The sequence below is a fragment of the Lepidochelys kempii genome, chromosome 1 (genome assembly GCF_965140265.1).
Source record: "Lepidochelys kempii isolate rLepKem1 chromosome 1, rLepKem1.hap2, whole genome shotgun sequence".
NCBI lineage: Eukaryota > Metazoa > Chordata > Testudines > Cheloniidae > Lepidochelys > Lepidochelys kempii.
Genome location: NC_133256.1, coordinates 326,172,080 through 326,199,571, shown reverse-complemented (window position 1 = coordinate 326,199,571; position 27,492 = coordinate 326,172,080). Strand labels below are relative to the sequence as shown.

General features: G+C 40.2%; 1 protein-coding gene across 5 annotated transcripts in view; it reads right to left on the bottom strand.

The window, feature by feature from the left end:
• Nucleotides 1-2,519: 2,519 nt before the first annotated feature.
• Nucleotides 2,520-27,492, bottom strand: part of ORC5 (origin recognition complex subunit 5) — a 120,610-nt gene continuing 95,637 nt past the window's right edge. For 3 of the 5 annotated variants that reach the window (XM_073328522.1, XM_073328525.1, XM_073328523.1), the window contains exons 14-15: nt 16,897-17,009; nt 2,520-3,072 (exon numbers count right to left, since the gene is read on the bottom strand). In XM_073328522.1, coding sequence (XP_073184623.1) covers nt 3,027-3,072; nt 16,897-17,009 — 159 coding nt within the window. In that variant the 3' untranslated portion in view covers nt 2,520-3,026. Of the gene's footprint in view, nt 3,073-9,181; nt 9,438-16,896; nt 17,010-19,775; nt 20,159-27,492 lie in introns of those variants that run through there. The other 2 variants (XR_012156834.1, XM_073328526.1) reach the window with 2 other exon arrangements.

The following is a 27,492-nucleotide window of genomic DNA, read 5'->3' as shown; positions in this document are numbered from 1 at the left end:
CAGTCATTTCCCATGTTATATGTGTGCAACTAGTTGTTCCTTCCTAAATGGAGTACTTTGCATTTGTCCTTATTGAATTTCATCCTATTTACTTCAGACCATTTCTCCAGTTTGTCCAGATCATTTTGAATTTTAATCCTATCCTCCAAAGCATTTGCAACCCCTCCCAGCTTGGTATCATCTGCAGACTTTTTAAGTGTACTCTCTATACCATTATCTAAATCATTGATGAAGATATTGAACAGAACCAGACCCAGAACTGATCCCTGCAGGACCCCGCTCATTATGCATAACATAATAAGCAGCTGCAGGTAAACCCCGAAACCTCTATATTTGAACTGTTGTGCAATTTGAGACTCTGAAATTAATGCAACCACATGACAAGAAAAATATTGGATTTGGCTCAATTTGCTGTCACATTACAAAGATCAATGTATTTACATACATTAGCCAATGTTAAAGGAAACCAAAGGTCCAAAAAGGCCCAGAAGACTGGTACAACACATGTACAGTAGAACCTCAGAGTTATGAGCTGACAAGTCAACCACACACCTCATTTGGTACACAATCAGGCAGCAGTAGAGACCAAAAAAGGCAACAGTACAGTACTGTGTTAAATGTAAACTACTAAAAAAATAAAGGGAAAGCAGCATTTTTCTTCTCCATAGTAAAGTTTAAAAGCTGTAATAAGTCAATGTTTAGTTGCAAACTTTCGAAAGAACCACTATAACGTTTTGTTCAGAGCTATGAACATTTCAGAGTTACGGACAACCTTACATTTTTAATATTGTTTGGTGTATTAGTTTTACTAAAGGCTTTGGGGATAGCATATGGTGGGTGGTAGCCCACAATTCTGCCAAATGACACATGGAAAAGAAAAAAGAGTGAGTTGGATTTTAATTTGTGCCATACTCTCAGGATGGTCTCAAAGGTATACCCAGCTCCTACATCTACAGATCTGTCTTTTAAGCACATTTGCCCAATCCATTGAACCAAACAGTGTCAGGCTGGCAATAGATGCATTTCTCTTTTATCATACAACAATTTGAGGATGTTCTTTAATAATTTGTATGTTGAACATCATGGCAAGAAAACTAGTTGTACTCCCCTATAGGAGGCCAGATTCACATTTCCGATGTCTATGTATCTCCAATAAACCCATCCACCACAGTATCGATGCACCAGCAAAATTATGTAGAGCAGTATATAGTCTAGAGGACTTTGCTTTCCACCATCCCTTGTGCACATGGAGTTTGCTTTTGACTAGAAATAGCAGGAATAATCACATAAATGTGGCTCGGACACACTTCTATTTTAGGAACTTTTTTTTTAAATTCTTACATTTTATTCTGAACATGCTAAGGATTTGGAGTCATCCTGATTTCTGGTGAAAGGGGATTCCACAAGTTGGATTTGCCACCAATAAAACCTTACCCATCATCATTGAGAGCTTCAGACTGGGCTTTGCTTATGTCAGAGTTCCTGATGTGGTAGATTGTGGAGAAGAGTCAGGGCCCAGCCATTGGAGGACTTTGTAGACCTTAAAGCTTATCTGGAATTGGACTAGATGACAACATAGTTTGCAAAGCTGTGATGTGCTCCTGTAGGTATGTATTACACAGCAGGTGATCCAGTTTGTGTTCAGCCAGCTAAAATTTCCTAGTGTCCCCTTCTTTGACTCCCAGGAATAGATGCTGGAACTCTCAAAATCCTATACTGCACATTCTTGCTCAAGTTTCTAGTGCAATTAAAAAAAATGCCATTTAGTGGTTAGCCTAGCATCTGATTCTGAAAAGTGAAGGGAATTTAGAATTTATTACAAACTACGGTTACCCTATCATACATGATTTTTGGTTAACAAAAAAAAGTTTTTGAAGCTGAAAACTTGGATGTTTTGAAAATTAAGTGTTGGAGTTTCTCAGCAAGTGTGATAAAGGCTTTACGGTATGATAACATATGTTCAACTTTTTGCCTCTTTCAGACTGTAGTGTTTTCTCTGCTAAGAATAGCGTGCAACAGGTACATCATGCTACTTGCTGAATCTTTATCTTCCATACACGTTAATGCAGAAGAACCCATGCTGCACCAAACTATAGTATATATCCTGGCTTTAGAGTGTACTTACAAGTATATGTCAAACTAGATTGCTTTGCTTCAATAACACACTATGCTAAAATATTTCCACTGAGAACTGCACAAGAATTTTGCACTCAAGAAACTCTGGCTGAGCTCAAAAGAACTACAGGAATATTTAAATAAAAAGCTCCTTGAAAGCTGGTAAGTGGAAAAGCCCTGCCAGTATTGGCATCTAGCATGTAAATGATAGATTTAGCAGTCATACATTTTAAAATTTGATTTTTTTAAAAACGTGGTAAAAAGGAGGTTTTAAGGTTAACATTTACAAGTGGGTCTCAAGATAAATTCTGTGCTGATAAATTCAGGGTTTTCCTATCATAATCCCTATATATGTGAGTTGAACATCTAATCTATATATGATCCACAGATAAGCATACACCAGCTTGATTTTAAACATGCACTTACGTTTATTATATTTTGCTGCTTCACTCTCTTAAAATGGTGGCGTTAGGAAAAGCTGCTTTGGCAGGCAATTGCAAAGATTCCTGCAGAGAGGAAGTGAAAAGACTGGGCATACAAACAAGGGCTGCTGCCATGTTCAAAGCACAGGGGATAGTTCATAGAGCAAAATGTAGTCCTAAGTAAATGGGTTTCAGGCAATTTCAGTGTTAAGATAACATCATTAAGAGTAGAACAGATTGTGCTCAAACCCTGCTGTTTATAATTAACACATTGCTTCCAAATACTCCAGGGTCCCCGGTAAACAGTCCTCTGCTCAGATCCACCCAGACCAATCAGAATATTTTCATCTGATTGCATGCTGGGCCAGCACCTGTTTGGACAAATCCAGGAGAGCCAAAATGCTCCTCTCCCTGGCCAGCTAAGTAGATAGAGGAACACAGCTTGCTTTAGTCATTGTCACGGTGTCCATATGGCTGGGAGGCTTGTTTTCACAAGAAATCATACAAGTACTTTATTATGTCGAAGTTCACGGTCCTGTAAACAAAAACATACAGTATTTTAGAACAATAAACCCTCGAGTGCTCAGACTGTAATCTGTTTGGTGACAATGCACACAAGACACTCTTTGCAACAGATAGCAACCAATTCCTCAGAGATAAATAAAATAAGACACTGAATTACAGAATTTAAATTGTATAAAGACATCATTATTTATAGTATTAGTCTTTTGATTGTTTAAACTTTAGAGGAATTTAATACATCAATAAAGGAATCCCTTACCAAGGATTTAAAGATTGAAAGAAAGACTCTTTAGGCTGTAAAAACAAACTTAGATCTAAGTTGACAGCAATTTATTTCTTTAGCCTGGTAAACACGATACACTAGTTGGAGATGCAGAGCAGCAATCTTTTAAGCTATTAAACATTTTGTTCCTCTTCCAAACCACCTGTTTTAGCATTATGTACTGCATAACTCCTTCATCTGTACTCATTTGCAGTCTGCATTCTTTCAGTCTTGACACTAGTTGACCCATGTTCATAGCTAAATTTGAAAAATCCAAGAATGCTACTCAATAGGATAGAAGATTTTAATGTATACTTTTGTACTTTGATGGCGGGGAGAATAAAATAGCAGTGGAGTAAAACATGTAATTAATTGTTTTCTCCAAACTCATTCTGCTGTACAATCTAACATTCAGGTTTTTGGGGTTACTATTTGAATAAATGACCAAAATTACTGGATATAATGACAAGTATAAAATTAAAAAAGTATTCAGTGCTGCAAAAATAGCTGATCACAATGCAAAGTAAAGATTAACTAATTGGATGTCTTATTTGTCAGGCCACTCATTTTATATTCTTGGCTCACACATCACTTTGCAATCTACATTTTAAAAAAGTTTCTGCAAAGTATTGTATTGGGCACAGAAAATCAAGAAATTCCTGAGATATATAATATGTTTTCTGAAGTCTACTTATTAAAACCATTATAAAGCTAAATGAAGTGAACTATGGCAATATTATATTCTGTAATGTCAGAGAGAGGTACAAGTAAGTACCTTACTTATAAGGCTTTCTAAAGTAACACTCACTCATTCTGACAAACGTTAACCTTACCAGCTACTAAATGAAAAACTATTGTAATCATCATGTCATCATGATTAGTACCAGTAGTGACCGTATGACAAGAACTGCCACATTCAACACACACAAAAGCTTCCTCCTGCAGTTGCAAAGGAAGACCTGAATTAACCTACTTCTTAAATTTGGAGGTATCTGAACAATAGTTTAAAACTTCTAATGACATATGTGCCCCTTGCCTTCAAACTACAACAACCGAAAAAATGTAATAGCACAAGGCAAACAAAGGAGTTTGTCTGCAGAAGGTACGAAGACCTGCTGAAATATTTTAGAACTACGTGATAAATGGATCTCTGTGGCAGAGAAGAAAATGACTGCACACAAGTAGCATTGACCATGTAGGAATTCTACAGGGAGGAGAAATGTGATTATGTGCCTCTCCACAAAGGTAACTTTGCAAACTTTAATTTTTGTTTCAAAAACAAAGGGAAATTACTTTGATTTTTCCTTGTAGAAGTCCAAAGATAAAAACCGAAGGGCTTGAATGACAGAGAGAAGGTATTACTCTCTATCCTTTCAATACATCAGGCTTACATTAGGAAATATGCTGGGTAATGGAGATGAGAAACCAGATGACTCTCACAACTGGGACTTTTATTTACTAGCAATTTGTTTTAGCACTATCATATCAAGGCACAAGAAATCAGTAGCTTGCTTGGAGGCCGAGGTGGTGAATAAGCTCCTTTTCTTCTGCTGCTGATAGGATGACTTTTCCCACAAGAGGGAGAAGCAAGCAGCCGGAGTAGAAACTAAAGGCAGGTGCACCCTTGCACGGTAGCACGATCTGCTGCAGTTTGCAAATGAATCTTACTAGATCACAGAGATAAGTTTCACCCTGCAGCTGGCACCATGGAGTATAGGCGGAAAAATCTCTTACGTGTAGGATTACAGCACCAACCAATTTCTTTTGTAACTACGGCCTGTCATTCTTAGAAAAACATGACAGACAGAGGGATGGAAAGGGGATAGAAATAATGGAAATGAGATAAAGAAACAGAGAAGGAAAGGGAATGAGAAAGATGTCAGAAGACATAATAGAGATTTTCAGATTCCAAGGCCAGAAGGGACCATTGTGATCATCTAAAACTTCATCAAAAATAATTCCTAGAGCATATCATGAAGAAAAACATTCAATCCTGTTTTAAAAATTTTCTGTGATGGAGATTCCGCCACGACTCTTGGTAAATTGTTTCAGTAGTTAATTACTCTCACTGTTAAAAATGTACACCTTATTTCCAGTCTGAATTTGTTTAGCTTCAACTTCCAGCCTTTGGAATATGTTATATCTCACTGCTAGATTGAAGAGCCCATTATTAAATATTTGTTCCACATGTAGATACCTATAGACTATATTCAAGTTACCCCTTAACATTCTCTTTTGGTAAGCTAACTAGACTGAACTCCTTTAGTCTATCACTATGTTTTCTAATCCTTTAATAATTCTCATGGCTCTTTTTTGAACCCTCTCCAATTTATCAACATCTTTCTTGTACTGTGGGCACCAGAACTGGACACAGTATTCCAGCAGCGGTCACACCAGTGCCAAATATGGAAATAAAATAACTTCTCCACTCCTACTTGAGATTCCTCTGTTTATGGACCCAAAGATCACATTAGTCCTTTTGGCCCCAGTGTTACGCTGGGAGCTCATGTTCAGCTGATTATCCAACCCCTCCTCCCCCAATCTCTTTCAGAGTCACTGCTTCCCAGGATAGAGCCTGCTATCCTGTAAGTATGGCCTACATACTTTGTTCCTAGATGTATATACTTAGCCATATTAAAATGCACATTGTTTGCTTGTGAGTAGCTTACCAAGTGATTCAGATCACCTGAATTGTGAACTGTACTCTTCATTATTTACCACTCCCCCATTTTTTGTCATCTGCAAGCTATCAATTATGATTTTACATTTTCTTCCAGGTCATTAATAAAAATGTTAAATAGCATAGGGCCAAGAACCAGTCCCTGAAGGGCCCCACCAGACATACACCTCCAGTCAACGATGATTCCCTGTTTACAATTACATTTTCAGACCTATCAATTACTATCTAGGTATGGCCCCATCACTGTAGTATCTCAACAGGTCCAACTAACTGGAAACAACCATAATCTCTCCCCTTCACAAAAATGGCTTGAATAGTGTTGTGTATGCAGGTCCTACTGAGAGACAGCTGAGCTAACAAGTTATATTTTGCATTGAGTTCTGAAAGTGGTGAAGACTAACAACTGCTCTCTTGCAGGAGTGAGTTCCACAGTGTAGGTTCTGCTTCCATGCTCTGAGCCTCCCTATGCTCCTGGGCAGTGTCCTAGTTCCAATGGAACATAGGTTTGGTGGAAGGTCACATTGCAAAGGGAGAGCTAATCTCTCAAGTGGCCTGGTTCAATTCAATGGAGCACTTTGAATATCAGGACAGAGTCCTTGAACTGGATTCTATTCATTTCAGATCCAGTACAAGCAGCAGAGCACCAGGGTGGTTTTGTTCACAGCAAACTGTGTTGCAGATGAGCTGCTGTATTTCTTTTCTTTTTTAAACCAGTGGAAGTTTTTTCCAGACATCATTCACGTGACTTAATTCCTGGGCACAGTGAGTTACAATAAAGCCTGGAGGACAGGATTGTGTGGCTCACACTCTGGCCAGGCCCTGAATCAGATAGGATTAGGCCATGTTGCATATGGAACTGGGTGTTTTTTGCTGACAAGACTATTTGGACATCCAATAACATAGAGAAGTCCAAATGAACCCAAGGCTATGAGTCAAAATCTAAACGTAGGTTCCCTCAACCGTTGGATGTGTTAGAGGTGGACAGATCTTTGAAGTGCTTCCTTTCCTCCTGCCAGCATCCCATATCTTGCCTGGGTTCAGCTTTGGCTAGCTGCTCCTCATCCACGAGCTGATTCTGTATTTGATTAGACACAGAGAAAAGGTGGAGGACAGGGGTATTTATATTTGATGCAAAGGAGACGTAGGGATGATTGTTGTCTAAGTACTGCACACACTTCTTCCTGGGCTGTTTCACCAACTCTAACTGCTTTGTATAGCTAGTGACTAGTATGGGGAGAGCTTGAGCCTTGTCAGAGACCACAGGTAAATGAGGGCTCCAGAGGAACAGATTTTTTTTTTTCTGGTTTGATTTAGCTTATATAAATTGGAGATCACACAAGAGAGAATATATAAGAATTCTCATAATCTATGCTGGTTTTTATATATTGATGGCAACAAATTTTGTGTTAAGTGCTAAGTATTAGCTAGGGTTGAGCTACCATTGTGATGCTGAATCCCATATTCTTCATAAAATATTCTCATAATATGAATATGGTATAACTAAGATATATTTTATGCAAGATGGGTCATGTGAGGTATCACTGGAAAGGTTATGATTTGCTGAATGTTGTTATCCACACATGTGCCAGTCCTGTATCTGAAGTTAGGAATATTGACCATGTAACAATTACAACTGTGTGTGTACTTGGGGAACGCCCACCAGACAGTAGGGAATGAGCCTGGATGGGCCATTAGGAAAGACAATGAGTCTTTGAAAATGCTGATCTCCCATCTTCCTGAAGTTCCTTCCTGTGACATTACAAATAAATCTTGTCTCAGGGTTGCTTTGACCATGCAAGGTCATGTGATCATGTCACCTGGTACAGGACACCATCTTGAGCTGGCAGTTTTCCACCAAAGGGTGTGGGGGTCAAACAGGGAAACAAAAGGTTCCCACCACACGTAAATCCTATTTAAGGCTCGGGAATGAATTAATCAGAGCTCTTCTCTACTGCCTCCCTGCCTAAGAAGGAAGACTACTGAAAACACCTGAAGAAACAAAAGAACAAAGCTGGGGAAAGGCAAGGAGACAGGGGTAGCCTGTGAAGAGAAGTAACTGGAACCCTGAGCTGCAGAAACTCTGCAACCTGCCTAAAACAACATTTAAGTGAGAAATTACTATTTGTAACCTGTTTCTTTAGTGTATTAAGCTTAGTTTGTGTGTTTTATTTTATTTGCTGAGGAACCTGCTTTGTTCTGTTTGCTATCCCTTATAATCACTTAAAATTTACCTTTTGTAGTTAATAAACTTGTTTTTTTGTTTATTTCAAAACCCAGTTTGTGCAATTCATAACCTGGGGTGGGAGGGGTGGGAAGAGCAGTGCATATCTTCCTCCACATTGAGGGAGGGGGAATTTTTATGAGCTTACACTGTATAGAGATCTACACAGCGCAAGACAATATAATTTTGGGTTTACATTCCAGAGGGTGTGTGAACAAGAGTGCTGGGCATCCCCTAGCTGAGTCCTCCCACAGAGAGCTGATTGCAGACACCGTGAGATTCTACATCTGGGGGTGTCCCTGCCTGTGTGTGTGTGTTGGAAAGGGGCTTGAGAGTCTGTCACAGTAGCACAGTGTAAGGCAAACCCAGGCTGATAGGACAGGTGGGCTCAGTGGGATCCCAGCACATCCGATGGCACCCCAAAGGGGGGAGGGTCCAACCATCAGAACCATAATGTGCTTTTTGACAATGTAGTGGATCACCATTTTAGAGCAATATTTTCATGGAAAAAGCACTGATCTGTATTAGGGACATAGAATACATTACAGTATTCACAACTGGGGTTCTGACTTAAGTCTGATAACATAAAACCAACTTAAAACTGAATGAGCTAAACTTATCCCTCTGTAATTCCACTAGCAATTAATACAATGCAGTTTCTAACCTGAAAGCTGGTATTTTGTTGAGGCTAGAATGCTCTTTGAAGCTAAAACCCAAGCAACAGGAAAAGAACTGGACATCTATGAAGCCAAAAGTTTGGTGGCTTGCCCAAGAATTTTTTTTTTTTTTTAATTTAAGTGATCAATATAACCTGATTATCTAGCACAGACGCTCCCCGGGTTACGCAAGACCCGACTTACACAAATTCGCACTTACGGAAAAAGTTCCATAAGCCAAAAATAGGATTTTCGAGTTGCGGAAATATTTGTATAACGTACAGGTATACGTTTCCGACTTACGCAAATTCGAGTTACGCAAGGCTTTCCGGAATGGAATGATTGCATATGTCAGGGGGCGTCTGTATATTATCATTGTGGATTTTTGTTTCATTTTTTTCTTTGTATAATCTTTTTCTTTGATTTCTTAACTCCCCATAAGACTTGTACTTTGTTGTATTCTGAATTTGATATAAGGTCTATATTTGCATAGCTTTTTCTTTTGATGATCAATCATCTTGTGCTTCTGATTTGCTTGTTACAGTGAGTTCTTTTCCCACTGCAAAAACATAAGAGAAAAAACCCAAAATGTATTTTAAGAACAATCCAAGGATATCTGCATTTAATAAGTAAGTCTTGATTTCAGAAAGATGCTATTTGGACACAATTACCAGGTTAATTAGAATTTGTAACCAGAAATCTGTTAACAGATTGGTATTGAAAGTCTTTGGTGTTTTATTTTTCATTAGTTTTGAAACTAATAATTATAAAGTAAATTAAAAAGATAATATTCCAGTATTCTTATTAGATATTGTGCAAATTTCTGCTCTATTATTTTTCTACACAAGTCCAAGTCAATATTTAAAGATTCTCTTATGTTGCAAACTGAAACTCCTATAATTCACAGGATACCTCCTCAGAATCCTTATCTGTTTTTAAGGTAATTTTGAAAAATGCTGGTAACTAAGCCCAGAAGGCTACAAACATCAAAAGGTCAGAGTAACTTGGCAAAGACAGCTCACTGGAAATTTCATAAGACCTCCCCATGTTGCAGGAGCAAAAAACTAGAGCTACAGACTTTGAGCCACATCTGTCAAGCAAAAGCTTTCTGTCCCAACTGAAAGCAAGTACCTTGTAAGTAAAAACAAAAGCCTCCAAAATAAAACAACACAATATAAGGAATATTTTTAAAGAAATTCAAACCACTTCAATAAGGCTGATTTCCTTTATTGTATTTTGAACTAGCATAACACGTTGTAATGGCTCAATGGATAGAAATGGCAGAATTATTTGATAGGAACATATTGACCACGTTTTGAAAATGATATGCAGCAAAATATGAAAAAATTCTGTTCAATCAAGATGAGGAGATAACTTAAGGGAGGAAAATAAAGGGCTAATAGAAGAGTTCCTTTCCCCATGTTTCAAATTCACAATCACCTTGGTATAGAGACAAACTTTTATGGTACTACACAAGCATGCTTTATAGAAATGAGTGAAGCAGTGCTGCTATGTTCTCATCATGCACCCTGTTTAAACCCTTTGGGGGAAACTAAAGCAGAAAACAGCAGACTGATTCTGGACAATCCAAATCCCGGCAACAGCAATGCAGGAGTGGTTCTTGTTGATTCTTTTCTCTCCATTCTTCAACTCAGTACTGAGGGGCTGTCAGCTGCAAAGCATTCAGCAATAGAGAATCTCATGGTCTGTCACAGGGTGCTTCTTAGTTGTCTCTTAGAAAAGCATGCAGATTCCTTCCTTGCCAGGCGGCTGACAGCGAGAGGCTATGACATTGTTAGCTACAATCTTCATGGAAAATGTGGCAGAGACATTTATGTGAAGTCTGATACTTATGTGGAGGCCCTACCAACTACTTTGCTGCACTGTGATATTGTAAGAGTTAGTCAGTTTGAAGTTGCGAATGTTTCTAAGCCTGCTGATGTAGCCTGAAACAACCCATCTTTACAAACACTTCAACATCCATCCATCTGTTGGAGCTTCAACAATCACCACACCTCCTGGGGCTATAAGAGAATCTGACAAGAATGGACTGGATCTCACAGACTGGGCTTCTATAAATGATCTATAGTTGTTGTATTACCTTACGCAGACAGCCACTTTTTCTCCCCATGATGGAAGCACTGCTGTTCTCCTGACCTCATCTGGGACATCTCAACAGGGGGCTGTGAAATTACACTCCATATTTTTCATAGAAATATGGTTATGATATGAATATGGTACAACTAAGTTATACTTTATGCAAGATGGCCCATGTGAGGTATCATTTGAAAGGTCATGATTTACTGAATGTGTTTATCCAATTTGTATGCATGTATCATTTTTGTATCTGAAGCTGGGAATATTGACCACGTCTCTGTATTTCAAATGTGCTGTGTTGGATGAGGCCAAACAATGTTAGTGGCTTACTGAAGAAATGCACACAAGCATAAAGATTACCCCAGGAACTGTGTGCAATAGAAAGCTCTCAGAGATAGCACTACACAATGGGAACAGTTTGATCCGGGTCAGATAGCACTACACAATGGGAATTGTTTGACCCAGATCACAGCAAAAAAGCTTTCCAGCAAGTGGGGGGAAGATATAAAAGAGGGACACTGACAACAGGAGAGGATCTCACTCTCCCTACAACACACCTGAAATCACCTGAGGAACAAAGACTGAACTGTGGGAAGTGATGGTCCCAGGCTGGAAGGATTTTTAGCCTGTGTAAGAAAACCTGGAAAAGCCACGGCAACTTGGGCCTTAAGAATCTGCCAGCCTGTTTATCACTCAGGGTGAGAATCTGCTAATTTGTATCCTACCTATCTAGGTGTGTTAAGCTCAGTTTGTGTGTTTTGTTTCATTTGCTTAGTAATCTGCTTTGTTCTGTTTGCTATTCCTTGAACCACTTAAAATCTAAAAAAGCAATTAAAAGCAATTAATTCAGCAAAGAATCATGCCCATAGTAGAACAGGATCTGAGTGATGAACAGGGCAAGGTTCCAGACCTAGTTCTTGATCTTACCACCTGAAAAGAAAATGGTTTCCAACAGAAGGAAAAAAGACAGAGCTGTGTTTCTTGACTACTGTCTGGCACATTGGCCTGTTGATCATGTTGTCAAAGATGTCACCCCGATGGGTGTTATAGCCACAGAAATGATCTTTTGAAACAGACAATTTCAGGTGATGCTAGGAAATAAACTGAGCACACAGAGGATCCAGAAGAACAGATTCCCTCAGGGATCTGTTTTTGCCCTACCTTTTTCAATATATTTACAGAAAGATCTGCCTCCAACAATCTCCAAGCCATTTAAGGATGTGGATGACATCTGCCTAGCTTCAAGAGACAGGGACTTCAAAAAGACTAAGGACAATCTGAACCAAAATATGGAAGCTATCAGTGGCTACTTCAATAATTGGTGTCTTAAACACAGTGTGTCAAAGACAGCGTCCTCATGTTTTCACCTCAGAGGATTCAATATCTTGAATGGAGAATGATTAGCACATGACCCAAAGCCAATATATCTAGGTGTAAGAGAAGGTTACTCACCTTGTGCAGTAACTGAGGTTCTTCGAGATGTGTTCCTCTGTGAGTGCTCCATTTTAGGTGATTGTGCACCCTGTGCCTCTAGTCAGAGAATTTCAACAGCAGTACCCAACTAGGCCACACATTCGCTCTCCCCATCTCACACCTGTGATGGTAGTTGATTAGCACTGTGCGGCCTCCCCACCTCTCAGTTCCTTCTCTACTGCAGAGTATTGATGAGAACTCTGAAGTGGAGGTGAGGAGGGAGGGTAGTGGAGCACTCACACGGACACACATCTCGAAGAACCTTAGTTACTGCACAAGGTGAGTAACTCTCTCTTCTTCAAGTGATGTCCCTGTGGGTGCTCCACTTTAGGTGACTGTGCCCCTTGGTGGGAGGAGGGATTCAGAGTTGGTTATGAATAGACAAGAGGACAATGTGTCCCAGCCATGTGTCAGAAGCTTAGGCCTCATCAATGACGTAGTGTTGTATGAATGTGGGAGGTGATGTCCAACTAGATGTTTTGCAAATGTTGATAATAGTCATGTTGTTCAGGAAGGCAACCAGTGTGGCTACAGATCTCGTGAAGTGTGTTCTAACCCATGGGGGGAGGGGTTGTAGGTCATGTTGTCAGTAACAGAGGTAGATGCAATCTGAAACTCATCTGGAAAGTCTCTGCTTAGCAATGGGTTGCCTTTGGAACGTTCCGTGGTGGAGAGGAACAATTTAGGAGTTTTCCTGAACAACTTCGTCTGTTCAAGATAAAAGGCTAGCATTGTTCTGATGTCCAGGGTGTGGAAAATTGCCTCTTGTCTATCCTTGTGAGGTTTAGGGAAGAACGTGGGAAGATGACTAGGTTGATGAATGTGGAAGGAAGAAGAAACTTCAAGCAAAACTTTAGGGTGAGGTCTGAGAGTGACCTGCCATAAGAGCCCCTATTTCTCCCACATGTCTAGCGGACATGATGGCAGCTAGGAAGGCTACTTTCATGGAAAGATGTAGAAGAGAACATATGGCCAAAAGTTCGAATGGGGCAGTTGTGAGAGATCGAAGCAACAAAGTCAGGTCCCACAGGGAAATTGGGGGCTCTGGGTTCTGGGTAGAGGCTGCACACTCCCTGGAGGAATCTTGGTAATTGGGTGAGCAAATTGGGTTATCATAAGAGGTGGTTCTAGAGCAATGCTGTTGCCCCGTTCATTAACTCCATTGACTACCGATGAATTTGGCTGAGGGTGTGTGAATAGGAATTCCATCCCTTTTGAAGGGACATAATATTTTTTGTCCTCCCTCTTACATGTGGGTGGGATGGTAGCGGGTGAAAGATGATTGTGGCAGGTTCCATGAATGCTGTGTTAATCAGGAGGGCAATCTTGGAGGAGGCGGACGTGTGGAGTATGTCCAAGAGCTCGTGATGTGACTTAGAGATCTCCTCTAGGGGTATCTGGGATGTGTCTGCTATTCTTTTGAAGAGTTCTTGGAAATTTCTGAAATCATCTCCAGCAGTAGGCAGAGGGGGCACAATAGTTTCGTCTGGCGAGAATGAAGTGGTGGTAGCAGGAGCTGCCTCCTGATCTAAGACTACTTCTATCTCCTCAAAGGTCTGTTCGGGAGGAGTATCTGTTGGCACTGTGAGTTTTGGTGAAGAGTGCCTATGTACCTTCGTGGTGCCACTCAGGTTTGGGGCAATACTGTCTATAAGCTGCCTGCGGGTCCCAGAATGCCCACTGACGTGGGAAGGGCATAGGCTTAGGCCCCGACAGGTGACCATACCATCCCTGAAAATCAGGCTGCGACACATGTTTAGGGTGCTCCTGATGTGCAGACCAAACACTGCCTTGTATAGGTGAAGAGTGTTGGGAGGAGAAAGCCTCCCCTTCCTCATCCCCCTCACTACAGAAAGGAGGGGCAGATCTAGTTGGTGGCATGAGTGGCCGTGAAAGTACCAAAGCACTATCAGTACCGAGGAGAGGTGATTCTGGTACTGGGGCAATCGTCAAGTCCTTTGGTGCAAGAAACTGTTGAGGTTGCAGTACTGATGAAGGTATCTGTGTGGAAGGCGGTATGGAGAATTGTGGTGGTACTGGGAGACAACGAGGTACCAATGGGAACGGAGCCGGTGTAGACCATGCAGAGGATGGCGTGGTAATCTGTGGTGCAGTATCTATGCTGTGCATCATAGAGCCAAGAGGTGACGTTGTCTGTAGCATGCAGAGTCGCTCGGTACCGAGCGCTTTGTCCGTGCTATTGTGCTGAAGTGGAGGGGGCAGTCTTCTCTGCCCTCTTAGAGCCTGCCTGCTTAGGGTCTGTGGCTTTGACAGAAGCGCCGGGAACGGCGGTCCCTGCTGACTCAGAGGTACTAAGCTGCGGCGTGGTCAGTACCGATGTAGTGGATAGAGTCAGGGAACGCTTCCTCTGACACAATCTTGGTAGGGGGAGTGTTAGCTCTCCTCTGTCCCCGTCGTTTAGGAGACAGGTTCCTTCCTTGCAGGGTAGAGGAGAGGGAACCGCATGCGGTGATAGGGCAACAGGAGAAGTTTGAGATTCCGAGCGGGAAGCAGGTACTTCTCCGTCAGGATAAATTTTGGTTTAAGGTCCCTCACTTCCCTTGTCTGGGCCTTAAGACTGTGGCACTGTGTGCACTTTTGGGGTACATGAGTTTCCCCCAGGCACCGGACACATTGCAAGCGTCCGTTGGAGATTGGAATTGCCTCGTGACAGGAGAGGCAGCATTTAAAGCCAGGAGACCCTGGCATTCTGAGGAAAAAATGTCCCTTAAGGGGGTGAAATGGAAGATTTTTTTTTTTATGCGGAGAAAAGTAGTAAAGGGGTCTTAATCAAAAAACCTAATTACACTATACTAATTGACTAATCTAACTAAACTAATTCTGAGGTAAAGTGAGTGAAAGCACTGCCAGAGCTCCGACTAGGGACCAAGGGCAACTGAGAAGGAACTGAGAAGGGTGGTTGCCTGACACTGCTAATCAACTGCCGCCACAGGCGAGAGCCGGAGAGAGCGCATGTGCAGCCTGGCCAGATACTGCTGTCAAAGTTCTCTGACTAGAGGCTCAGAGCGCACAATCACCTGAAGTGGAGCTCCCACAGGGTCATCACTCAAAGAAGAACTCAAGGTTGTACACTTAAGTACCTAAAAGGACACTTCACCAAGGTAGTTCAGGAGATTAAGAACTGAAATGGCCTTCTAAATAAGCTAGTAGGCTCAACTGGGGGAGTTAAAGTGCAAACACTCTGCTACTCAGTTGGAGAACAACAACAGGAACAATAAGACCAAAAAACACCAAGTGGTTACCAGTCCTTTTTAATATCCCACCTCCTAACATCAGGTGTTGTATTGCAGCAAAAATACAGGAGATGCCACAACTACCACTTTTTAAAAGATACATGAGAGGTGCATTGCCGCCGACTCATCAGCACATGACCAATGTGGAGTATGTTAGCGACCATCTCTACAGCGGATGCTGTCACATTATGGTGAGCGGAATGGGAATGAGCTGCTCTCTGTCAGAGACTCCATCACCACTCAGCATGATGAGAGACAGTGTGGCACCTCAATGCCAGGCAATCTCTTGTAGAAATTCAACCATTTCAGATGTGGAGTGGTGAGATGTGTGTGAAATGACCACACCTGGTGACTCAGGAACAGCCCTCTGTATTGCTGCGGTGCAGTTGAGGATGCTGCACACCTACCAAAGGCTGCTCATCTTGTGCTGGTCCCTGATGCTACTGAATGGCTAAAATGTGTGTTATGTCTACTTAAACTCTTTGATATTGTTGACTCATACATCCGTTTTATCTCCCTACTTTATATTTTGAATCTTTTCCCATTTTTATTAAGCTACTGGTACTTGTGCATTTGCTAATAACAGTGGAAATTAGTAAAAACACAACAGAAAATCCCAAACCTGTCAATACACTGAATGGTGTATGGAGAGTTACGATAACACCAAGACCAAGGATATGAATTTTGAGCCACCTCCCTATGCAATAAAAATTTGGTAGAGGGTCTTAACTCTTTATTTTCATTGTTGCAGAGACCACAACTATCAAAACATGGATGCAAAGAAAAGAGGAAGGATGGCCTTGAGGTGAAAGAACTAGACTGGGATTCAGGAGATCTGGGTTCATGTCTCAGTTCTGCTACTGACTTTTTAATGTGATCTCGGGCAAGTCATAGTCTCTCTGGGCCTTGATTCCACAGAATAATATTTTCCCTTTTTTTGTCTTGCCAATTTAAATAAACTCTTTCAAGCAGGAACTCTCTCATTATGTATCTGTATAAAGCATAGCACAATGAAGGCCTAACTTTGGATGTTGTCTCTATCTACTACTGGAATACAAACAAACAATCTATTCAATCCTCTACTGTGCACTGCAGGAAGCCAGTATAAATGGTTAAACAAATAATTGGTTTTGAAACCTAAACCTTTTATACAGGTCAGTGCATGGAACATTAAATGCAATTTAACAATCTTACCTTGCAATAGCCCTGATGAAGTCTAGAGAGACTGTACATTTGTACTTTGGTCCATCAAGCTTGTCATCATGGCCAACCAAGGTCAAAAGCTGGAGTGTCACAAGAGAGGTGATCTAGAAACAAGAGACATCACTGAAACATTACTCACTTTTGCAAACAGGAATAACAATGACCAAATTTTCATTTGTCACCAACATAACTTTTGCAAGGCCACCAAACGTCCCATATTTCATAAGGAAGTTCTACATTTGGCAATACTGTCCCACTGTTCTGAAACCAGCTGATCCAGAAGGGTGTAAATTCACATGACCAGTTCTGCAGCAGGAGCAGCCTTATTCATAGGTTGAAACCTAGGGCACTTCATATCAGAAGTTACCCTGAAATTCTTCTTAAATACCTCTACAGTTCCGTTATCTCCCTGCATTGGCACTTTTTAAGTCTTGACAGCCACCTGAGACATACATCAAGTTCACGTCCCTCACATGTGGAGACCACCTTTTCGAATCGTCATACTCAGAGTTTTATACCCCAGAGCCCATTGTGCCAGATTAGACCACATTTCAAAAACTCATTGAATCACCCTACCCTGCCATGAGAAAGAAGCCCCAAGGTTGGAAGGCAGGATGAAGGGTCCTAAAGATCATGTGCTAAGCCAAAAACCCATCCCTTGGGGAGTGGACCAGGAAGGAAAGAGAGAGGTATGTATGTGTGTGTGCACACATGTATAGACACTCGCACACACACACTATCTTGAGAGATCAACCAATGTGTACAGATAGACATTTCTCTCTCTTTTCCTTCTTCCAAAAGATGATCTCTTAGCAGAGTTAGATACGTATGTATCAATACATACATATATATACACACACATGCACACTCAATGCCATTAAAGTCTTGATAGTTTCCACACTGTAGTATTAAGGGTATACACCATATTAAACACAGGGAATACACTTTGCTACTTACTTTAAATGGTGCCCAAGCACACACTAAAAATAAAAGAAAGGAATGAGTATGGAGACCCTAGAAAAAGTGTCAATGGTGAGAAACAAACGAGAGAGAGAGAGAGAGAAAGAAAATGACAGAAAGGCGGAAGTACAAATGTAGAGATATAGGAAAAGAGTGAAGCTGGGAGATACAGAAATAGAAGGGAAAAAGACACAAGAAATACAATATGAAAATACATTTAGTTTAATAGAACTCCTGAAGGCTAATCTGTGTTAAGTGTGTCCCTCAAGGGTGATTTTTATTATTATTATTATCATCATCAGCTGTAGTAATAAATATTTATACTGTATTATACCAGCACCCAAAGACTGCAGTCAGGATTTAGGTCCAGTTGTGCTGGGCACTGTACAGATACAGAAAAGAGACAATCCATACCATAAAGGGTTTATAGGCTAAAGCCAAACTGTTATTTACAGGGTTTATTTTTAAATTGTCCACATTGGTGGCTATTTTCTCCTTCTGACTCCAAGGTTGAGGGTGGGATGCTAAAAAGTTCTTTGCCAAAGGCATCTCTGAACTTGGTGTGGTGTGCAGGTGAGTTCACTAATCAGTGACCCACTAGCTCTGCTTGCCACTGCAGAGCAAGCTGGGTACTAGTCATAAGAGGAAAGCTTTTTGCTCAGAGCACAACGGACTTTGTAGCAACTAGCCACCAGGACTCTGCTGGGGGAAAAGGAAGAAATGAAGGCCCCATTAACCCAACTCCATCATCTGGAATGACAAGAGGATGACAGACAAAGACAAAACTATGCCACCATCTTTAGCCCGCACACCATTACTGGCTGCTCAAGCTTTGTCTTTGTCTGGCTCCTTACTGTCACAGTTACTCCTGGGGGAATTCTGTGCCAAAATATTAAAAATTCTGCATATTTTGTCAAAATAACACAACATAATCACTCCAGTTTCATTATGTTGGTAATTTATTTCAAAATAGCTGTCAACAAGTGTGTCAACAATACAGACAACAGCAAAAAAGATTCCCCCAGGAGTAGAGAGTTAAAAAAATCCCTAACAAACCAGTTCCAGTTGGGGAGTGCTGGAGTGGGCTGTCTGGGGCCCCCAGAGCCCAGATACCCGCACTTCCATCCCCCCCATCCCAGCTGCAGGGCACCCTCTGGCCCAGACACCCAGACCCCTTTTCCCCCAGAGCCAAGCCATGGGGCACCCCCTGGCCCAAACATCAGTCTCCCCCTCCCATACACCAGCCCTCCTCCCCAGAGCCCAGCCGTGAGGCAGCCACCAGCCCTCCTCTCCCCACAGAGCCCAGCCGTGAGGCAGACAAAGGTTGAAGGGAAAGGAGGACATTGGTGAAGATACATACATTAAGAGTATAGCAGTAGGAATATATTACTGACCACCTGACCAGGATGGTGATGATGACTGAAATGCTTCAGGGAGATTAGAGAGGCTACAAAAACAGAAAACCCAATAATAATGGGGGCTTTCAGCTATCCCCATATGTCACCTCAGGAAGATGTCAAGCTGTCTGGAGGGGCTCAAGAGCATGAGTACCAACTTCAAGGCAGACCATTAAGAAACAGGGCACAAACCCCTTACTGATTGTGAGTTCTATACTTAAATTTCACCAACCAAATAACAAGTGTAAACTCCTCAGGCACTATAACAGCCTGACGACGGAGTCACAGACAGTCCCCTGGGTAACCCAGTCTATCTTGCCACCTACACATGCTTGCCTCTGTAACAGATGGTCCCTTACACCAGATACTCTCAACAATGTTTAGATTACTTCCAATCCCAAAGGACCTGTCACTTACCACAGGTCAATTGCACTTTAGATTTTACACCGAAGACAATGCTTGTAGCCAATCCTATAATATACTAACTAAAGATTTATTTACCAAGGAAAAGGTTATTTACAAGGTTAAAGCAGGTAAACATACATACATAAATGAGTTACACTCTTAGGTTCCAAAAGGAGATAGAAACTTCTGTAATATGCAAGCTCTATATGTCCTTTAGAGCTAACCTAGGCTAAGCAGCTGGGGATCCCATCCTTATGCTTAGAAAACTTGCCCTTCCAAAAGTCCAAGCAAAACAGAGATACAGTTTCTTCTCGTCAGGATTTTTATCTTCCCTCCAGGGTTTAAGCGATGGGATGAGTTCACCCGCATATCTCCTCTTCTTGGAGGGGAGTGCAGTGGAAGACAATTAATAAAAGTCTTTGTTCTTTGATGTTTCACAATGTCTCATTTCGTTTCAATGGGCCTTCTTGGTGGGCAGGACCTAACACCCTCTGTAGGAAGCCAGCATTTTACAATAATTAATGCTCCTTTCCTGCTTGATGACTTACACAATCACAGAGGATTACAATGCAAACACTTAATATCACTTTAAAATATGAGGTGCAGATGTTATAAGTGAGATTAATATATGCAGTAGGGCTGTGAAACGATTACAAAAATTAATCATGATTAATTGAAGTTTTAATCAAATCATTAAATAATAGGTACTATTTATTTAAATATTTGTGGATGTTTTCTACATTTTCAAATATATTGATTTCAATTACAACACAGAGTAAAAAGTGTACAGTGCTCACTTTATATTATTATGGATTACAAATACATGCACTGTAAAAAAAACAAAATAAGTATTTTTCAAGTCACCTCATAAGTACTGTAGTGCAATCTCTTTATCATGAAAGTGCAACTTACAAATCTAGAATTTTTTTTATATATAACTGCACTCAAAAATAAACCAATGTAAAACTTGAGAGCCTACAAGTCCACTCAGTCTTAACTTCTTGTTCAGCCAATCATTAAGACAAACAAGTTTGTTTACATTTATGGGAGATAATGCTGCCTGCTTATTATTTACAATGTCACCTGAAAGTGAGAACAGGCATTCCCATGGCACTGTTGTAGCTGGCGTTGCAAGGTATTTACATGCCAGATATGCTAAACATTTGAATGCCCCTTCATGCTTCAACCACAATTTCAAAGAACATGCTTCCATGCTGATGCTGGGTTCTGCTCGATAACGATCCAAAGCAGTGTGGACTGATGCACATTCATTTTCATCATGTAAGTCAGATGCCACCAACAGAAGGTTGATTTTCTTTTTTGGTGGTGCGTTTTGTAGTTTCTGCACCAGAGTGATGCTCTTTTAAGACTTCTGTCTGCATGTTCAACACCTCAACCCTCTCAGATTTTGGAAGGCACTTCAGATTCTTAAACCTTGGGTCGAGTGCTGTAGCTATCTTTGGAAATCTCACATTGGTATCTTCTCTGTGTGTTTTGTCAAATCTGCAGGGAAAGTGTTCTTAAATCAAACAACATGTGCTGGGTCGTCATCCGAGACTGCCATAACATGAAATATATGGCAGGATGAGAGTAAAACCACAGAGAAGGAGACATACAATTCTCTCCAAAGAAGTTCAGTCACAAATTTAAGTAATGCATTAATTTTTTAACAAGCGTCAGCAACGTGGAAGCATGTCCTCTGGAATGGTGGCCTAAGCGTGAAGGGGCATACAAATGTTTAGCACATCTGGCATGTAAATACCTTGCAACACTGGCTACAAAAGTGCCATGCCAATGCTGTTCTCACTTTCAGGTGACACTGTAAATAAGAAGCGGGCAGCATTAACTCCCATAAATGTAAACAAACTTGTTTGTCTTAGTGATTGGCTGAACAAGAAGTTAGACTGAATGGACTTGTAGGCTCCAAAGTTTTACATTGTTTTGTTTTTGAGTACAGTTATGTAATAAAAAAAATCTACATTTGTAAGTTGAACTCTCACAATAAAGAGATTTCACTACAGTACTTGTATGAGGTGAACTGAAAAATACTTATTTTGTTTTATTTTACAGTGCAAATATTTGTAATATAAAAACAGAGTGAGCACTGTACACTTTATATTCTGTGTAGTAACTGAAATCAATATATTTGAAAATGTAGAAAAACATCCAAAATATTCATAATAATTTTCAATTAGTATTCTCTTATTGTTTAATAGCAATTTTTTTAATCTAGTTAATTTGTTTTGAGTTAATCACTTGAGTTAACTACGATTGACAGCCCTAATATGCAGCATCCTACAAGCATTTCATAAAGTATAAACACATACTTATAAACTTAGCATCTATTTTAACAATACTAACACACAGGTGAGCCAGACTGGTTTCCAGCTATGTATTGGGTAGTGTTCTGTTGAGACCTAGGGGCCTTGGCATGAGGTGGCACCTGGTCTGCCAGGCGTCACAGAAGGGATGAAGAGAGAAAATTTCTGGACACCATTAATGACTGCTCCTTGGAGCACTAGTCCTGGAACCTAGAAGGGGAGAGGCAATTCTTTATTTAGTCCTAAGTGCAGCACAGGATCTGGTCCAAGAGGTGAATATAACTGAACTGCTCAGCAATAGTGACCATAGTGTAATTAAATTTAATAGCTTTGTAGGGAGAAACGTACCAAAGAGACCCACCACAGCAACATTTAACTTCAAAAACGAGAATTTTTTTTAAACACAGAAGCTAGTTAAATGGATATTAAAAGGAACTGTCGCAAAAGTGAAATGCCTGCAAGTTGCATGGGAAACGATTAAAAAAATATAACAGAGGCTGAAACTAAATGTATACCCCAAATAAAAACGAACAGTAAAAGGCCCCAAAAATGCCACATCAGCAAAACAGCAGAGTAAAAGAAGCAGATAGCAACATAAAGGCATCCTTTAAAAACTGGAAGTCAAACTGTAGTGAGGAAAATAGAAGGAGTGCTAACCCTGGAAAGTCAAGTATAAAAGTATAATTAGGCAGGCTAAAAAAGAATTTAAAGAACAACTAGCAAAAATTAACAGCAAAAGTGTTTAAGTACATCAGAAGCAGGAAGCCTGCCAAACAATCAGTGGGGTCACTGGACGATCAAGGTGCTAAAGGAGCACTCAAGGAACATAAAGCCATTGCAGAGAAGGTAAATGAATTCCTTGCATTAGTCTTCACTGCAGAGGATGTGAGGAAGATTTCCACACCTGAGCCATTCTTTTTAGGTGACAAATCTGAGGAATTGCCCCAGATGGAGGAGTTGAGGAAGTTTTGGAACATACCAAAAAGTTAAACAGTAATAAGTTACTAGAACCAAATGGTATTCACTCAAGAGTTCTGAAGGAACCCATATATGAAACTGCAGAACTACTAACTGTGCTATGTAATCTATTGTTGAAATCAGCCCCTGTAACTGGTGACTGGAGGATAGATAATGTCATGCCGATTTTTAAAAAAGTTTCCAGAGGCAATCCTGGCAATTACGGGCCAGAAAGCCAAACTTCAGTACCAAGAAAATTAGTTGAAACTATAGTAAAGAACAAAATTATCACAGACAGATGAACACAATATGTTGGGGAAGAGTCAACAGGTCTTTTGTAAAGGGCCCTCACTAATTTATTAGAATTCTTTGAGGAATCAACAAGCATGTGGCGATCTAGTTGAAATCGTGTACTTGGACTTTCAGAAAGCCTTTGACAAGGTTCCTCACCAAAGGCTCTTAAGCAAAGTAAACAGTCATGAGATAAGGGGGAAGGTCCTCTCATGGATCAGTAACTAGTTAAAAGATAGGAACAAACAGTCAGCTTTCACAGGGGAGAGAGATAAATAGCAGGGTCCCCCAAGGATTTATGCTGGGACCTGTGCTGTTCAACTTGTTCAAAAATATTCTGGAAAAGAGGATAAACAGTGAGGTGGCAAAGTTTGCAGACAGTACACAATTCCTCAAGATAGTTAAGTCTGAAGCTGACGGCAAAGAGTTATAAAAAAACCCACAAAACTGGGTGAATGGGCAACAAAATGGCAGAGGAAATTCAATGTTGATAAATGCAAAGTAATGCATTTACTGTAATGTTCTGTGATTCAGTCCATTAAATGGATAAGAACAGATACTACACTTGATAGTTGCCCTGTTCTGTTCATTCCCTGTGAAGCATCTGCAACTGAACATTGTTGGAAGACAGGATACTGGGCTAGATGGACCACTGGTCTGACCCAGAATGGCCTTTTTTATTCATGGGTGGTGTGGAAAATGAAAAAGAGGATAACAAAATAAGCGAGGAGTTACACACCAGGAAGAGGGGGGAGGAAGAAAGGAGAAAGTGTTTCAGATGAGCCACACACAGAAAATGCTGCCTCCAAAAAGCCACTTCTGGAAGAAGTGTCAGGATTGGCGAATCATTTGACTGGGGCAGGAATGAAAAAAAACAAACAAAAACGAAACAAGTGCAGAAAGGAGAAATGTATTGGTGCAATGCTGCCACAGCTCTAAAGAAGCAGGTGGGAGCTTCAGCCCGGGAGACTATTTCTGCAAATGCACAGGGATGTTCTGAAAAATTCATCCTGAAGTGCAATACACCAAAATGCAAATATTGAACTGTAGGACATAGATTTAAGATAGTCTTTTATACTTGTGAATATATTCCATTAGAATGCAGCCTCATTTGTCCTGCTTAGTTGACGTACATCACAGCAGAGTGAGAACATCAGAATATACTGATGTAACTACTTTGGCCTTATTTAAATAAAAAAAATTCTGATTGCTCTGTTGCCCCCTCTTTCTGTGATGCTGTGTGTTGGGGAGAAGGAAAGAAGATGCTCCTAGTTACTTCCCCTCAGCTGGTGACAATGCACCATGACACAGTGACATTGTGTCGTTCAGGATCTGACCAGGCAGAAAAGATATAATGGAAATGGTCCTACATTTCAAAAGCAAAATGTTAACAAGTCTGTATGTGATTAAATATAATGTACTAAAGAGTTTCTTAAGTAAGAGTAAATGCCTGCATTAGGCAACTGCATGCAAATTCAAACTATCAAGAAAGCAAGTACTTAACCACAGTAAATGTATGTGTAAATAAGCAAAGGAACGCTAAAGGAATATGGAACTTTCAAACCTTCTTTACTGGTTAAAGGTATACCCCAAAATTGATTACTTTAAAATATTATTCTAATCTCCTTTGTATTTCTCTATTTAAATTTTGGTTTATAACATATGACAATACAAGTCTGAAAACTATGATATGATTACTGCTTCATTTGTTCCCACAAACCTGAATATTCCATAAATTACCTTAGATCTATAAATTATGTTAAAGGCAGCTGATTCACAATTCCTTTTGTTAGTGTCTATACCACTCTGGAAAAGTGAGAATATAGGAAATTACTCAAATTCTAATTTGCAAATCTCTCTGGTTTCAATTTAATGGCATTCCCCTTACCCCTAAAGTTGTTATTTTATCAAATCCTTTAAGTTTAAGTCAGAATAGTACATTTTTCTACATTCCTCACTCAATCAGGTCTTTATTCAGTCAATGAAGAAACATAATGGAGTAATCCGTTATTACAACTGCTATTTTACACCCCAGTGCACCATTATTGGCTAATCATTTTTGCAAGATATGCTTGCAGCTGGCCTCCTACATTCAGAGACTACCAATGAAAGCAGGTCATATCCCACAGAAGGAATGGCATGAGGCTCATAAAAGCTTCCAATGAACACACCATAAGCCTTGATAGCTTGGAGCTAGACCCATCTAAATATTATGTAGGCTGCAGAAATCGAAAGTGACCTTGCTGTTGCATTACAAATGTTCCAGTGCTGCACTAATAACAAATTTTGACCAACTTCCCCTACTGTCATCAAATACTGTATATGGAACAGAAGGTCAGTACCGTATTGTAAAATTGCTTACTAAATCCTCTGCCTATAAATCAGAAATACTGTCAGGCTGGATATCAAGTTTCTGATTAATGTTTTAAGCTTAACGTGCTACAAGATACGAAAGTTTTGATAATTTTTTAGAGTAAAACAAGGTTATTTACCTTGTCAACTGCAGCCCTCCAACTATGCTTCTTCCGTAAATTCTCAATCTTGTAAGTTTAATGCAACGCACATGGGTCAAAAATCACTTTGTAGTGAATGTTTAAACAGAGTTATAAGCCTACAGGTTCAGATACTGAGACTATGCTTAAAAAGCAAAGGTAGATAAGCCTGCTATTTCCAATTCATGCAGAGCAGCAAACATACATTCCAAACTCTAAAGACATTGGAGAGAGAAAGAGTGTAGATCTAAGGGAGAAACAAGGTATTAGAACTACAAATTACAGTTAAGCAATTTCCTTTTTTCCTTTCCCAAATTGCTTCCACAGTTCTCAACCCCCGAAGACTAGCAAGCAGCAACCATTAAGAAATTAAGAGTTGCAATAATTAAACAAACACTGCCCTACTAAACTGGGCATCTGACTGCCCTCCAACTCTAAACAATAAAGCTTCTAGAAAGTGTGCTTTGAGTTCCAAGTGGCAGTTTGGCCAATATCTGCACCAGCAGACAGACGAGCCACTTTTATTACAGATGACTGAATTCTAATGCTCACTCAGTGTGGGTCATATTCTAAACACTCAGCAATGCATGTGAGAGACGGTTTGGATAAATACTCCCTAAAGATTATTTGGGTATAAAAAGCTGAGACTATTGAGGTAGTTGCTAGGTAGGAAAACACAGGAGAGAATACAAGGATACTGATGGCCTGGTGTACCGTCATTGTGATTAATGTATAAACAGGTTTTTTATATCTATAGATATACTGTATATATAAACCCACTTAGAAAGATGTGTACAGATGTAATTTCCCCTATAGTGATCCCCAAAAGACAATGTGTAAGTGATGTCCTAAAATGTTTTAATCCTAAAAAAATAAAACCCTAAAGATGTTTTGACATCTAAAAAGGTATGGAGTCTAAATTTCCCTGGATCACAATGAAGTGTGGTAAAAAATATTTGGAGGATAATGGTCTGAACCAAGTGGAACTCGGAAAACAATTTAATTATAAATTTGGAAAGAGAACAAAGGACAACTTAGAGTGAATGGTGGATCAGTCATTAAAGACTGCATTTCACTCACTCTTCTCAAAGATCTGATTGGAATTAAAAATCAAAATACTAAAAATAAATAATACTTAGCTCTTATCCAGTGCTTTTTATCCATATATTTTACAATTTCCTTAGTAGCAGGCAAAATAAAAAGCACTCCGCTAAAGGCTCAGAAGGTGACTCCATTAGCACTGTGTTGTGATCCAGCAGAAATACATTCACCAGTTCTTAAAGGAATCTTGTAAGATGGCAGGACTGAACATAGTGGAGCTATCTGCTGCATGATGACATGGTCATGGGGCTAAAAGATGTGTGTTGTGGCTAGTCCAAGATAAATTATGTGGAAGCAGCCAGGCCTTGCATAACTTTTCTGTCAGATTTGGGGAAAGTCATGAGCAGCAACAGTGTTTTGTCACCTACGGCCATCACTTTCTCACTTTGTCTGCTGGCAGAAAATATTTTGTTGGGTTTTCTAGCAGCATGAGTTTCTTTCATTCATCATTATCCTCATCCCCCTCACCTTCCTCAGCCAAGCTCCATCTACCAGTCCCCTCACTGATTTAGTTGGGGATTGGTCCTGCTTTGAGCAGGGGGTTGGACTAGATGACCTCCTGAGGTCCTTTCCAACCCTGATAGTCTATGATGATTCTATGACACAATCTAATTCACATTACTGCTGGACTGCAAAATATCAAATCTATTATGAGTGTTTTTC